Source organism: Chiloscyllium punctatum, chromosome 26 (assembly GCF_047496795.1).
Source record: "Chiloscyllium punctatum isolate Juve2018m chromosome 26, sChiPun1.3, whole genome shotgun sequence".
NCBI lineage: Eukaryota > Metazoa > Chordata > Chondrichthyes > Orectolobiformes > Hemiscylliidae > Chiloscyllium > Chiloscyllium punctatum.
The window spans coordinates 55,380,414-55,394,518 of NC_092764.1; the positions used below are offsets into that span (position 1 = coordinate 55,380,414).

At 37.7% G+C, this 14,105-nt stretch overlaps 1 protein-coding gene across 1 annotated transcript in view; it reads right to left on the minus strand.

Annotated features, from left to right (window-relative positions):
* Positions 1-318: 318 nt before the first annotated feature.
* Positions 319-14,105, minus strand: part of acd (ACD shelterin complex subunit and telomerase recruitment factor) — a 35,863-nt gene continuing 22,076 nt past the window's right edge. The window contains exons 7-13 of the mRNA XM_072547441.1: positions 13,177-13,355; positions 10,662-10,743; positions 9,328-9,414; positions 7,680-7,760; positions 4,748-5,805; positions 3,240-3,319; positions 319-928 (exon numbers count right to left, since the gene is read on the minus strand). Of these exons, the coding sequence (XP_072403542.1) occupies positions 862-928; positions 3,240-3,319; positions 4,748-5,805; positions 7,680-7,760; positions 9,328-9,414; positions 10,662-10,743; positions 13,177-13,355 (1,634 nt within the window). The 3' untranslated portion in view covers positions 319-861. The remainder of the gene's footprint in view (positions 929-3,239; positions 3,320-4,747; positions 5,806-7,679; positions 7,761-9,327; positions 9,415-10,661; positions 10,744-13,176; positions 13,356-14,105) is intronic.

Genomic DNA, 14,105 nt, shown 5'->3' on the forward strand with positions numbered 1-14,105 from the left:
GTAGTTTAGTAGAAGAATCTGATGTAGTACGGTCTGATTTAGTAATAGATGTATAGTTTAAATCTCTTGGGCTTGAACAAGGAGTGAAAATGTCCTACAAGGGAATGATCAGGATACAAGTCACTGAAGATTTTGCTGAGATTAAGAAACTGAAAATGTGGAAGTGATGAAGTGATGGAACAAACCAATTTGCTATGATGGAGTTATCATAGCAAACTTAGGGTTCAACGATAGAGCAAAGTTTGAACAAATGCATATTACATCTTGATAGATACATGTTATTTGATAGCAATTCAGTCATCCAAAAATTCAAGAAAATTAAATATTGAGCATTTTTATTTTCTAAAAACACTGTAAAAGGATTTTGATATGAATATCATACACACAAACCAAAATTACACCACTGAACAATTCGGAACAGTATTTAGTTATAATTGTTATCTATTATAATTATATAACCTTCAATACAAGGCTAATCATTTGTCTTCTCCAAAACTCACCACAGAAATTAAACTTCATGTTAATTGAGGGCATGAACTCATTCATTTTGGTCCAATTCCTTTGTCTTCCAGGGCTGTACATCTTTCCAGCCAGAAATGATGCATGGACAGATACTTGTTTCAGGCCATGGTTCTGCTGAGTCAACAGCTAAGTGGTGCCAAAAGCAGCCCAGGCATGCAGTGTTATACTAGCATCCCTATTTTTGGTGTGTGTCAATTTATTTTTACCCGAGGCAGTGGTATTCAGGACTGATATAAATAAATAACATGGATCAACATTAAAACATAGGGGAAATGTAATTTCATTAGCTCAAGTTGCAACAAAATAAATAACCAGTTACATGCCAGCCAGGAACAGCAGTTAGTTGTGTGTCAAACTTGGTTCAGTAAAATATGAAACAGCCCATTTCAGCAACTCACAGGGAACCCTGGAGGAAAAAAAAAATCAGATATTGTGAAATTAAATCAATGTACAAGAAAAATGTCAGCAGTTTCTGGGGTGGCTCAGTGGTTAGCACTGCTGCTGCACAGCGCCAGGGACCTGGGCTCAATTCCAGCTATCTGTGCAGAGTTCGCACATTCTCTGTGTGTCTGCGTGGGTTTCTGCCGGGTGCTCCGGTTTTGCCCCACATTCCAAAGATGTGCAGGTTCAGTGGATTGGCCATGCTAAATTGCCCTTAGTGTCCAGGGATGTGTAGGCTAGGTGGATTAGCTATGGTTAATGCAGGGTTACAGAAATATGACGGGGGCTGGGTCTGGGTGGGATACTTTTTGGAGGGTCAGTGCAGATTCAATGAGCCAAATGGCTTCATTCCACACTGGGATTCTATGATTCTGCACCCAGCAAAGTAAGAGCAAAACTAAAGATTTATACAACTGAAATAATCTTTATTAATAAATCATGATTTATTTTCCACTCAGGCAATGACTTATTTGAAATTTGGACTCTCGACAAAACCATTAGTAACAATACCCAAGTTTTAAAATGACATAAGTACATTTGGAATTAATTCAAGGATTTAGAAATGTAACAAACAGTAAGCAAAAACTACCAAAGCTCATCATGGAAAGAGAAATAATTCCAAGTTCCTCTTTGCCACATTCTCAGAATTCTTCTTCATGCATTTTCCAGTATGACAACAAACTGCAAATGTGGATAAAACCAAGGCTGCAACTACTTACCATAGTCCCTAGCTCATTATTCCACAATTCCATCATTTAGTTTCCCTAACTGCCCAAGGAGATCATGGACAATCACAGAAACCATCACCTCCCAGTTCTTGTTCTTTCCTTTTCAGTCACATTCTCACTATGTATCAGTGTGGTGCTTATGATTCTCCAAACTTTCAATAGTCTAAAAACAAATGCTAGTTCTCTCATTACTCATTCCAACTGCTGCTCCACTACTGCATTCCCTTCTAAAGTTGTGAAACTTCATTTCCATTTTTCCTATATATGCCACTTTCTTGCTAAGAGTGCTAACCAAATAACCAGAGAAACAGCAGCTCACTTTTTTGCCTCATCTTCTTTGACAATCCCATCGTCAACCTTTTCTTTCTCCATTACAGTATAATAGACAGTGATGCCATTATACAATGAACAAATATTTTTAGAAGCTCCATCCAAAAGCATCTCTTCCTGCTCACTTGCAATCTCTTGAGCACTCGGGGCCTCTGTTCTATTCATTGATATGCTCTGTTTCAGTAGCAATATGGAGGCTGTTTCAAATCTACACTAATCATACAAAGCTCAAATCTGTTATTTCCTGCATTGTATTTCAAGACTAACGCCACCCTCATTAAACATCCTTGAAGTCAAGACCAACACCACTCTTGACTCCCAAATAAACTTTCACTCCATCAAATCTTCCCAGTGTTTCATCTCAGGCTTACAATGAGGTATGAAATTTTGGCGAACTGCTCGACCCACAACTCTGCATCTTTCGCGTCTGCAGTCTATTATTAAACAATGGCTGTTTCCATCTTTGAACCCTTGGCACATTTCTGTTCCGACCACTCTTCCAGTCCTACCTCAATCCTAATCCATTCTTCATCATATGGTAAATTGATTTCTCTAATACTCTTGACACTGGCTCTTAATGTAGAATCTAGCAGTCCACATTCTCATCTATACCTCAAGCTCTATTGATTACCCAAACCCCTAAAAATCAATTTTAAAATCAATTTCAAATATCTCAGAGAGCTCAATTCACTCTGATATACTCCAATTTTACACAGCTTCATAAATCCTCTGCTCCTCCAGCACTAATTTACTCCTTACTTTCCCGATCATAGTTAGTAGCTTATTTTACAGAAAATTCTTTTCCCAACTCTTTGGAACTTTGTCCATCTTATCACCTCTCCCCTTGTTTTCAAATGCCTTATCAAGGCATCCTAGATTATTCAGGCTTTCACCTTCCCAACAATGATCCAACAAGGCTGTCAAGTATTTCCCTACACTGAAAAGCACTTGAAAAATCTTGTTTCAAAAGTAAACATCTAGGCAATTATGTGTGATGCAAGAGGTGGAAAACAGACCATTCTCAACCTGCATTCCTACTGGCACTACACTAAGAACAGAGTTCATCATCTGGTACTGTAATAGAGGAAAGGAAAATTATTGGTTGTAAGTGGGTTAACCAAGGATTTCTAATGATATAAGAGTGGGATTCACTAAGTGCAAGCACAGATGGAAACGTGAGATAATTTTAAAGAACCAAACTATATGCAGAATACAAACCTTACAGAGTTCACCTGAGAGATCAGCTCATGAGTGGGTTCTGGATAGGTGTACAAAAATTGGCTTCCATCAGGATGTCTCTGCAAAGATTATACAAAGGTATTTATGACTCATATGAGAAACCTGCAAGTTTACAGAAGCTCCTAAAGTATGTTTCTAGATTTACAAAATCTCAATCAAAAGTGTACTCATCCAAGTGATAAACTTTGCGAAAATGAAAAGAACAGAACGAAACAATGAAATAAGCAAGCTAAAAAGAAACTAAGTAGAATGGACAAAGTAGACTCAGAACAGTTACTTACAGGAAAATCCACAGCAGAACACTGGGGTATTCAAAAAGGAAATGGAAAGAGTGCAGGCTCAACATTTGCTCCTACATGTCACCCAAAAAGGAACAAGCCCAGAGAACGCTTGATTTCTTGGGATATTCAGGTCTGGCTAAGCAGGAAGCACGTGCAAAGGCAGCAAATCAATAGAGGTTTTAACAAGTACAGAAAGCGCAGGGGAGAACTTAAAACACAATTCTGAGAAAAAAAGAGGAAATGTGAAAAAACAGTGGCAGCTGAAATTAATGATAACCCCAGTACATTCTACATGTCTATTAAGGGGAAGGAGCATAACCAGAGAACAAGTAGAGACAATTAAACACCAAAGGAGCTGAAGGACATTGATAGGGCTATAGGGTACTTCACTTCTGTCTTTACTTGAGAGGAGGGTTTAGGTACAAAATCTTTGGAGAGGATCTAAATGGTTCTTGACGCATTTGACATAAGGAGAGAAGTAGTAACAGAGGTTTTAGCATAGCATTGGATAAATCCCATGTCGGATGAGTTGCATCCAAGGTCCCTGTAGGAAGTAAAGGAGTTTGTGACTGGAGTCTGGTGTCCAGTGACTGGCCACAGGGATCAGTGTTAGGTTCTTTATTGTTCATGATATATAAATGATACAGGTATCAATATAGGAGGGATGATATGCAAGTTTGCAGATGACACAAAGATTGGCCAGGTGGTTGACAGTGAGAAGGAAGGTGTTAGGATATAGGAAAATATAAACGGATTGGTCAGATGGATAGATGGAATTCAACCCTGATAAATGCAAGGTGTTACACTTTGGAAGAAATAAGTCAAGGGAGTGCTTAATGAAAGGCAAGACTCTGTAAGCCTCAAGGGAATAGAGGGATCTTGGGATGCTTGACCACTTATCCCTGAAGGTGGCAGGTCAGGTTAATAGGATGGTTAAGAAAGCATATGGGACATATGCCTTTAATAGTCATGACACATTAGAAGAGCAGGGGAGTTATGTTGCAGCTACACAAAACTTTGGTTAGGCCATAGCTGAAGCATTGTGAACAGTTGTGGTTACCACTCTTTAGGAGGGGTGTGATTGGATTGGAAAGGTTCAAAGGACATTTACCAGGGTGTTGCCAGGATTGCAGCACGTTAGATCTGAGGGGAAGCTGGACAGACTCAGGTTGTTTTCTTCAAGTTACTGCTTGTTAGATAACTTACCAGAGATTTAACTTTGTCCTGCTTAGCATTGTGAGAAAGCACATGATTCACACTGGCAGCAACATCTTCTGTGGGCTGCACAATAGGAATTTCTGAGGACGCTGATCTTCTACAATCTGGGACTTGTTGAGGTGGTTTCTCAGAAACAAAATTAAGTTTATTATATTTTCTTGATACCATCATGTTGTTTTCTGATGAATTTCTCAAATCAGTACCTTTCAAAGTTATACCCCTACTACCTTCTTGCCTTCTGCAAGACTCTTTACACGTAGCAATGGCATCCATCTGACAAACGTCATTGGTTATTTCTTTAAAATGATCTGTTCCGATCAAAGTTCCATCACTACTGACATTACATGAGTTCTGGCCCCCACTTACAGTTGCACACTTCAACAAAGTGCTCTGGTCAACTTTGTTTCTGTGTGGTTCATGATCAAAATCTGTAAATTGCCGTTTCCTTTTGACACCTCTATGAATTTCACATAGTTCTTCATTTTCACCATCAAACCGCCGTTCGCTGGCTTCCAGCACAATGTTTCGAGCTGCTGTTGTGTAATTCAGTACCTGTTTACCTGGGCTACCATTTAGATTTGCATGACTTCCTCCTGCTGTTGATGTCAGTGGGGCAATGCTTTTGAACAAGCCCACACAATTCAACTTGTTACAATTGTCAGCTGCAACCGATAAAGGGGATATATTTTTAAACATGCGGTTGCAGGCAGTCATGCTGTGGTTGAGAGATTTCTCTTTGCTGTCTTCAGATTTAGCAGGTATCTCGTCAGGCTCTGCCACATTTGTTATGACTTTTCCACTGTCTGTCTGTATGGTTAGGGTGTGCAAGGGGCTTCCAGCACATATTTCTGAATGTGACTGCTCTTGCTGAGACCCATCTGTATACAACTCTAATGATTCCTCTAGATCTTGTGTGTTGTCTGAAAGCTGAAGCTTAATGGCTTGCCTGCTGCAGCCAGGAGTATCACAACATGTGGAAGACAGACAACCACCACATTTGTCAACATGCTTCTCAAAGGTTTCTGAAGCACACGAAACATAAGTTTCTGTAATAAAACAAAAATGCTACATATTAATTATGCTATTCTGTTAGTCCTTCCACCAACACAAATTTCCAATCAACATCTTCAATACAAATTCAAGAAGGGCACACTTATTATTGAAATACTAATTTGTAGGGAAATGGGGGCTGCAATTAAAGCAGGACAAGTTTGCATACAGATGTGATTTCCACTATTAAAATACTGACAAAATAACTTATAACAAAATACATTAACAGAATTTATAATTTAAAAACGGGAATTAAATTGTACTTGATACACTTTCTTCCATCCATTGATCCCAGATCCCTTGAGAATTACAGGTGAGATTTACTCCCATGTGCAATGCCCCAGGAAATTGATGAATGTAATTTCTAATTCATAAGCACTTTAGTAATGTTTATTCATCTGTACATAACTAAGCTTAATTATATTACAAATTAAGTGGTGGAAAGATCATTTAATTAAATGAAACCATATTAACCCCACCAGCTGTCAAATAATTCGTTATAAATATAGAGATGGCAACAGTCATGCTCTAAAAAATCTGAAGGATCAACTAACAGGCCAGGAAACAACTAAGTATTTCCTTCTTTGTTCTTTACACATTCGATTTTCCAAATTCACTTTCTTCCCCTAAAAACATCCTTCCACACAGGTCACTTTATATTAATCCGAATGGGAAACCATACCACTCAACTCCTCCACTACTTTAAATACACAAACATAAGTATGACAACTTCCACCCTCCACTCCACATGCATTAGCCAATTTCACAGGACACAGATTACAATAGGTCCAGGCAATAATAAAAAAAAACATTTTATTTATCACTTTGCACACTGCTGAATTTCACAAAGTATTTCACAGCTGAAGAATTATTCTTGAAATGTAGTAACAGTTATCATATTTAACTGGCAAATTTAACTGATCAATGCACAGAAGAATCCCAGAAACAAGAAAAATGATACCATGTGTATTTGTGTCAAATTCAAGAAGCTGAGACCAAAATTTTGGATTACAATGTAGAAGGCTAACTTGAACCAGAATAGTGCCTTCAAAAGGTAGAAATCCATCCTCTCCTATCATCTCACGATTTGCCATCTTATAGATGTTTTTCAAATTCTAAACACTGTTTCTTTTCAACTATTAATTATTCAAAATTGTCCAAATGTCTACATTTTTCTTTGCACAGCATTTTGCTTAATTTCTAGTCCATTCATAATTAACAATTTACCTAAAGCACTTTCCAAAGATAAACATCCCAGACAATAGGTTACAATTTAACTCTGTTTCCACAACACTGACCATACCTTGCTCCCCTAAGTTGAATCTAGAAGTAGAAACATAACAGAATTAATATTTACAAATAAAGCTAACCCATCTAAACAGATCTTGCTGCAGACTATTTCCAAATAAATCAAAGATTCATTGTTCAGCACAAGAAATTATTAAACTAGTCAGACTTCAGATACTGGCTCTACAACATTCACTATCAAATAACCAGCTAGGTAATTGATCACTTCAATTAACATTGACATTGAGCCTTTAATTCTCAAGTTAGTCTGTTTGGAAATTTAGACTCAAAATCCCTACATTGCAGATAAAGGCCATTCGGCTCATCAAGTGCACCAACCATCCAAACAACATCCTACCCAGACCCGCTTGCCCACCCCAGTTCCATAGGCACGCATTAACCGTGACCAGAATACCTAATCCATATAGCCTGGGACGCTATGGGGCAATTTAGCATTACCAATCCACTTAACCTGCATCTTTGGACTGTAGGAGGAAACCGGAGGACCCAGTGGAAACCCACGCAGACACAGGGAGAATATGCACAACTCCATAGACAGTTTCAATGCAAGAATATAACTGACCCTCTGAAGATGGAATTCCACCAAGACACAAAGGCGACACTGCATTCCAAGGATTCTGTGAAGGTGCAGGGTCCTGTCCCTCTATAACACACAACACCAAACTCTACTTAGCTGTTTTATTACATTTCTTAAAAATATGTTAAGACAGTATTAATGCTGATTTATTCCCTCTTTCCTTTCTTTTCAATCTTCTCTATGCCCCTTAAAAGATACTGATCCACACTGGAGTATAAGAAGATTAAGTTGTCGGAGGATTATTCTCTAATAAGTGTGATGTTAGTTTAACCTGAGGATCTAGCATGTGGAGAGGTTGAGAAGGACTGTCCTTCATTTAATGAAAGTGTGGGAATTGAGCCAATGCTGCTGGTATCACTGCATTGTAAACCAGCTATCCAGCTAATTGAACTAACCAACCCCATTATTGGAGTACAGCTCCACAAATGCCTCATCATACCCATTCAAACAAGCAAGCCTCATTCACTGAGTTAGCAAGTGTTGCAGCATTTTTAACCATGAATTCCTGTTGAAGACATCATGCTCGCGAGGTGATGATGCTGTGGCATGTTTTGTCTTGGTTTCTTCCAGACAGGGGATTGGGGGAAAGGTCACAAGCAGTCTATGAGAAGATAAACAACATTGAGGCATTGGACTTTTTAAAAAAATAAGTTGGCACAATAGAAACAGCCTGAATGGGTGTGGTCAAGTTCTCACAAATCAAGGATCTTTAGTTAATTTTCAGCAGTTGCTGTTGTGGGCTTGAAGAATTAGAAACTATTTTCCACTCTCTTGATTACAGCTGGGGGTTCTCTTCTTAGGTTACAGGATTGCATGTGCGACAAAATCTGTTTTCTGAATTTGACTTTTTGCCAAAGGGTGTGTTTATGGGATATTACCTATTGGAACATTTAATTAGGAAAAATTACTGTATCTATTATTCTGATAAGTTTTCCAATAGAGTTAAATTATTCTAAGTTCTTCTTTCTTTTGTTGTATTTCAACTATAGCGTTTGAACAAATTGTGTTTTGCTTAATGTCAAGTAGATAGTCCAGTCAAATTGCATCTGGAACACATCAGTTTACATTTACCTTTAAAATAATAAATTAGGATCTAGGCTACCTTCTTAAAATATTTTGATGGGGTCTGGTCTGGACTATAAAACCTCACTCAGTGCTTAGATATAAAGTATTTAAACCACAATCTTTTGATAATGATCAGGAGTCTGGGCCTGCCTGTTATGTTTTTAGACTGATGTCTGAGGACTAGAACAATATGCTTTGTGCTTCCAATTTTAAAATCCTCAGTAGACAATCTGAAACTTTCAAAGACTTTGATTAACTACTTACTTTAAATTGGGAAACTATGCACAATCACAGTGGGTTGAGGAAGATTGGGATAGCGACTTTCTTTTAAGAGTTGAGTGAGGTTAATTTGTTAAAGATATTGTATATATGCAGAAGAAAAAAAACATTTCATTTCACCCCCAACCTCTATACGGATTTGCTTTCCCATATCACTGGTTAGCTGTTAGATATTGGGTCTCTAAGTTGCCAAATTCCATTTACTGATGTTTAAAATTTGCTTTTAAAATGCTACTGTGCTTAATACATTACTTCCAAAAGCTTCTGCACCCATTATATGAAAACAGACCTGCATTATGTAAGAGTACATCTGTGCTGTCATTTTGCTCCATCTCAGAATCTGCATCTTCAGTGCATTCAAAATCATCCTTCCATTCTAAATGATAAAAATGCAAGCAGATTAGTTTTCCCAACAGTTTACAACTAATTAATTTGATTTCTGGGTTAGACAAAGAAATGGGTAAAGGCAATGGATACCACAAAAGCTTTGGGCCCTGACAACACCTTGGTTATAATACTGAAATTAACTATGCCCCTAGCCAGGCTGTTCCAGCACAGCTACAGCCGATATGTGTATGAAACAATACGAGAATTGGCGAGCTATTTCCTGCCAACAAGAACCAGGATAAATCTAGTCCAATCAATTACTGCCACATCAATCCATGATAAATCAAAGTGATGGAAGGCATAGTTGACAGTTCTTTCAAGCAGCACTCACTCAACATTAACCTGCTAACTAATGCAGTTTGGACTCTGCCAAGGCCACTCAGCTAAAAAGCCTCATTTCAGCCTTGATCCAAATAAGTTGGAGTGAGTGTAACTGCATTTAACATCAAGGCAGCATTAAAAAATACTGGCAAAGTGTAAGCAAATGGAATAAGATGAAAACTCACCACTGACTGGATTTATACCAAACCAAAAATTAAAATGGCTGGTTATTATATACCTTTCACTTCAGTCTGAAACATTGCAGGACTTCCATAGGGTAGTGGCTTCAGGTAGTGTCCACCATCTTCAGCTGCTTTATTAGTTACAATCCTTTGATACTTAAGATCAGATTGGGAATGCTTTTAAAGAAGAAATGTTCAGTGTCTTTTGCCACTCTTCAAATGTTAAGTCAATGTTCACATGTAACTAGACCTGGACAACAATCAAACTTGGGCTGATAAGTGGCAAGAAATATCATTCCACACAACTACCTGGCAAAGACCATCTCAAACAAGAGACAATTTTCTCTTGACACTAAACTGATACATCACATCTACTGATTTCCCAAAGTAGCCCACAATCTACAAGATACAAGATGTGCAGTTTGTATCAAATTCCTGTTGCCTGGTATTTTACAGCTGCAACAACATTCAAGAAGCTCAGCATTCTTCAAGAACAAGCAGATCAGCGGAGATTTCTTCAGATTTCCATTGGGTGATTTGTAAGCCATTCTTACTTAAAGAATTGTGATTGTTGACAACCTCACTTTACTGACAGTCAAAGCTCACCAATGGAGGTAAACACAGCAAGCTATACATTTAAAAACAAAGAAAATAACAAAAAACCAATCAATAAAATCTTGTTAAATGTATATTTCCCACTGAATAAATTCTTGGTGCGACAAAACTTAATTACCTTTTATATTATTTAAGGCTTCCTCTTGTTTAGATGAAATCATAAGCATAGCATAGGGAATAGTGAAGGTATCTTTTTTGTTCTATTGGAGATAAAAACAACTCAACATAATGACTACATAGACATTATCACTTCAATCTCAGAACACTATTCTTCATATAATATCAAACATCATTCTTCCTAGAAATGAAGAATTTTCACAAAATTGATTGGGAAAAATTACAACACACACATACGAAACTATCAAAACAACTTTTGACATTCTGGTTTCTTTCATGTCTAAAATTATTTTTAATTAGCATATTCAGATACCTTATAATATGTCTGGTAATTGTGATTTGAATCTGGACTTCTGGCCCAGAGGCACAGACAATATCACAAGAGCTCATGATGTTTGAACTGTCAACTCACCTACTTTACTTGTAACTTGAAAATAATGCAAACGTACAGCTACTTTTATAAAAAGGTGCCTAGGCCAAAAGCATCAAATTCAAAAAACACATTTTCCTCCCAGTATAATTTCAAACCAACCATAAGCAAAGTGATTCAACCAGATGAGATTGTGATCATTGACTACTGAGCCAATTATATTAACAACTGGCATAAACCCCACTGAAACAAGCAACAGGAAATGATAACAAGTTAGACATTCCCAAATGGATCATGCCAAGTTTTTAGGGGAAGGTAGCAATTAGGTTTATGACATAAATGAGCAGGTGAGTTTGCACAACTTGCACAATTACAATGATCTACATCTTGAATTCCCAAGACAAATGGTTAAACTATATGATACTGAGATAAGGCAATTATGAGGTCACAGGTTTGATTACTGTTATGCTAAGTCAGCCAACACATTGCCCAGACAAGAAAATGTCTGCTTGGGCAAGATATTGAGGGCTACCAGGTAATATCATCAAAAAAGCAAATCGCCTAATGTCAGGAAATGATAAGCTGCTGGAACTAAAAGATAAAACAAATATTCACTTAGAAATATTTGGGTTAATCAAGGACAATGAAAGCTATGCAAATAAAACTCCAATAAATCTCTAATAAATATGTCAAATTATGTAACAACTAACAAATTTTTACAATACACAGGGCATGAAATTTTGACCTATAGTCGTCCTGAAGACAGAGTTACAGAAGCCAGAGGTCCTCTGTTTGCAGCATGGTATCTTTACGTTCCTCCCAAGTGGCTCATACAGCTTTCGTGCTTGCAGGAATGTACACAAGTTGGAGTCCTACATTAGAGATGGAAGTTTGCCACTTAGCTCTGCCATGATATTCAACAGCTGCACCAGTCAATGTTCTCCTTACAGATGTGGATCTCGAAGGTTGATTCAATGTATTCACTTGTCATTCAAAGATCATGCTTGATAGTAATGGCGCACGGAGGGATATCTCTGTCTTCGACTCTGGCTGAACGCAATCCTTCTACTGATGACCCATGGAATCTTACAGATTTTCAGTTTGAGCGGTTACATGTCCTTTGAATCGATCCCACTTAACATGGTGGCAGTGCACTCAACATTCTGCCAGTTCAGTCAGTAATAGTGCTCCCAATTCACGCTTGGTGACAGGCATTGAAGTTTCCCCTCCTATCAGAGCTTCTTCCAAGTTACGTCCAACAAGGAGGAGAATGTTTCTTCAGCTGAGGGCTAATAGGCTATAGGTACAAAAAAGGCCCAGGTTTTCCTGGTACATATGTTACTATGACACTCTATATTCTCCGAGGAGAAAGTGAGGACTACGGATGCTGGAGATCAGAGTTGAAAATGTGTTGCTGGAAAAGCACAGCAGGTCAGACAGCATCCAAGGAGCAGGAGAATCGACATTTCGGGCATAAGCCCTTCTTCAGGAATGACATTCCTGAAGAAGGGCTTATGCCCGAAACGTCGATTCTCCTGCTCCTTGGATGCTGCCTGACCTGCTGCGCTTTTCCAGCAACACATTTTCAACTCTATATTCTCCTACAACATTTATGCTGATCACCACTGCTTCACAATAACAATGTCTAGAAGGTAACTTTTACACAATTTTGTCCCCTGCTGAAAATGGTGAATGTAATTCTCATCAGTTTACACACCACTACAATAGTGCACAACTAATAGATCATTTATTTTTTGAAAAATACTCAAACAATTGAACAGGGATCAGTGTGAGGCTCCAGAACAGTTTCAGTCTACCCAGAATCTCAAAATTCAAATCCATGATTTGAAGGGGTTGAAAGAGGTAGTGGTGAGCTTGGAATTTGACATGTTTACAGATGGTAACGTCAAGTAATAGACATCAAATGAAAAATAATAGGTGGCCAAGGCTTTCACTTCACATTTTTTAGTCACCAGAACATTACAGATTTTCATTCCATCAATCTTGACTGAATATGAGCCCAGCTGTAAGTTTTATAATCCTTTGCATTCAGACTGCACCTCAATCATCTTCAGTCTACATTCAAGCAAAATAAATTCATCGTATCAACTGAAAATAAATGAGAAAACAATTGAAAGTACCGTACCTTTTCTTTTCTGCTCAAAGTTTTCCATCCTGTTGCTTGATTAATTGATGGTAATAAAAAGGATGATGTAGATGCTGATGCTTTTGAATTATCAGTTAAATCAAGGCAGAGTTCAACTGCACTTTTTAATGAATTATCTTCATCCTCCACTGCTGCTATCAAACCTGACAGACAGATACCTAAAATATACCCATTAAAAATCATTTATTCTGGCACAACTTTCCAGCAAAACTTTCCAAGTCACTTAGCTTATACATAAGAGAGTATTAAACATGAAGTTATATTAATATTCAAAGAAACAATGATTTGCCAGTCCAGGTCAGGTAATCTCTCAGCAAAAGTGGCAAGCGCCTAATCGCTTATTGCTCATATGGACCTCTTCGATAGATCTATCACATAACAGGAAAGTTGTTTCCGAGCGAACAATCATTTCTCCAGAATATAAACCATTGGTTCCATAGGGAATTAGACCTTTGGAAAAAACCTTTTGCTACATTTCAAAATGAATGCTTCAATAAAAGTAGCCAGATAAAATATTCGACAATGGGGGAAACCAGCAGCATCTTAATTGCAAACCTGAGGATAACCCTAAATTCAAACTTAATATGTCAAATTCTGTGAAATATTATTTCAAAGTCATGCTACAAACAGATCTTCAACAAACCGATTTTGATTAATAACCTGTGAAACGCAACCGTTCATGTCCATGTTGCTCTTGTAAGTTAATCTCCATGTTCGGTTTGTAAGTCAATCTGGGCTTCAAATTTTAATAAGTGCCGTATTTTTTTAAACAAAGAGTGATATAGCCAAGCTGTCCTGATAGTCATTTGGATAATCATTCTGTGGAGTTGAGCAATAAACCATACAGACTAAAAGGGGTCCAATTTAGTTTCTGAATTATCTAATCTGAGAAGTTAGAACTCGACAAT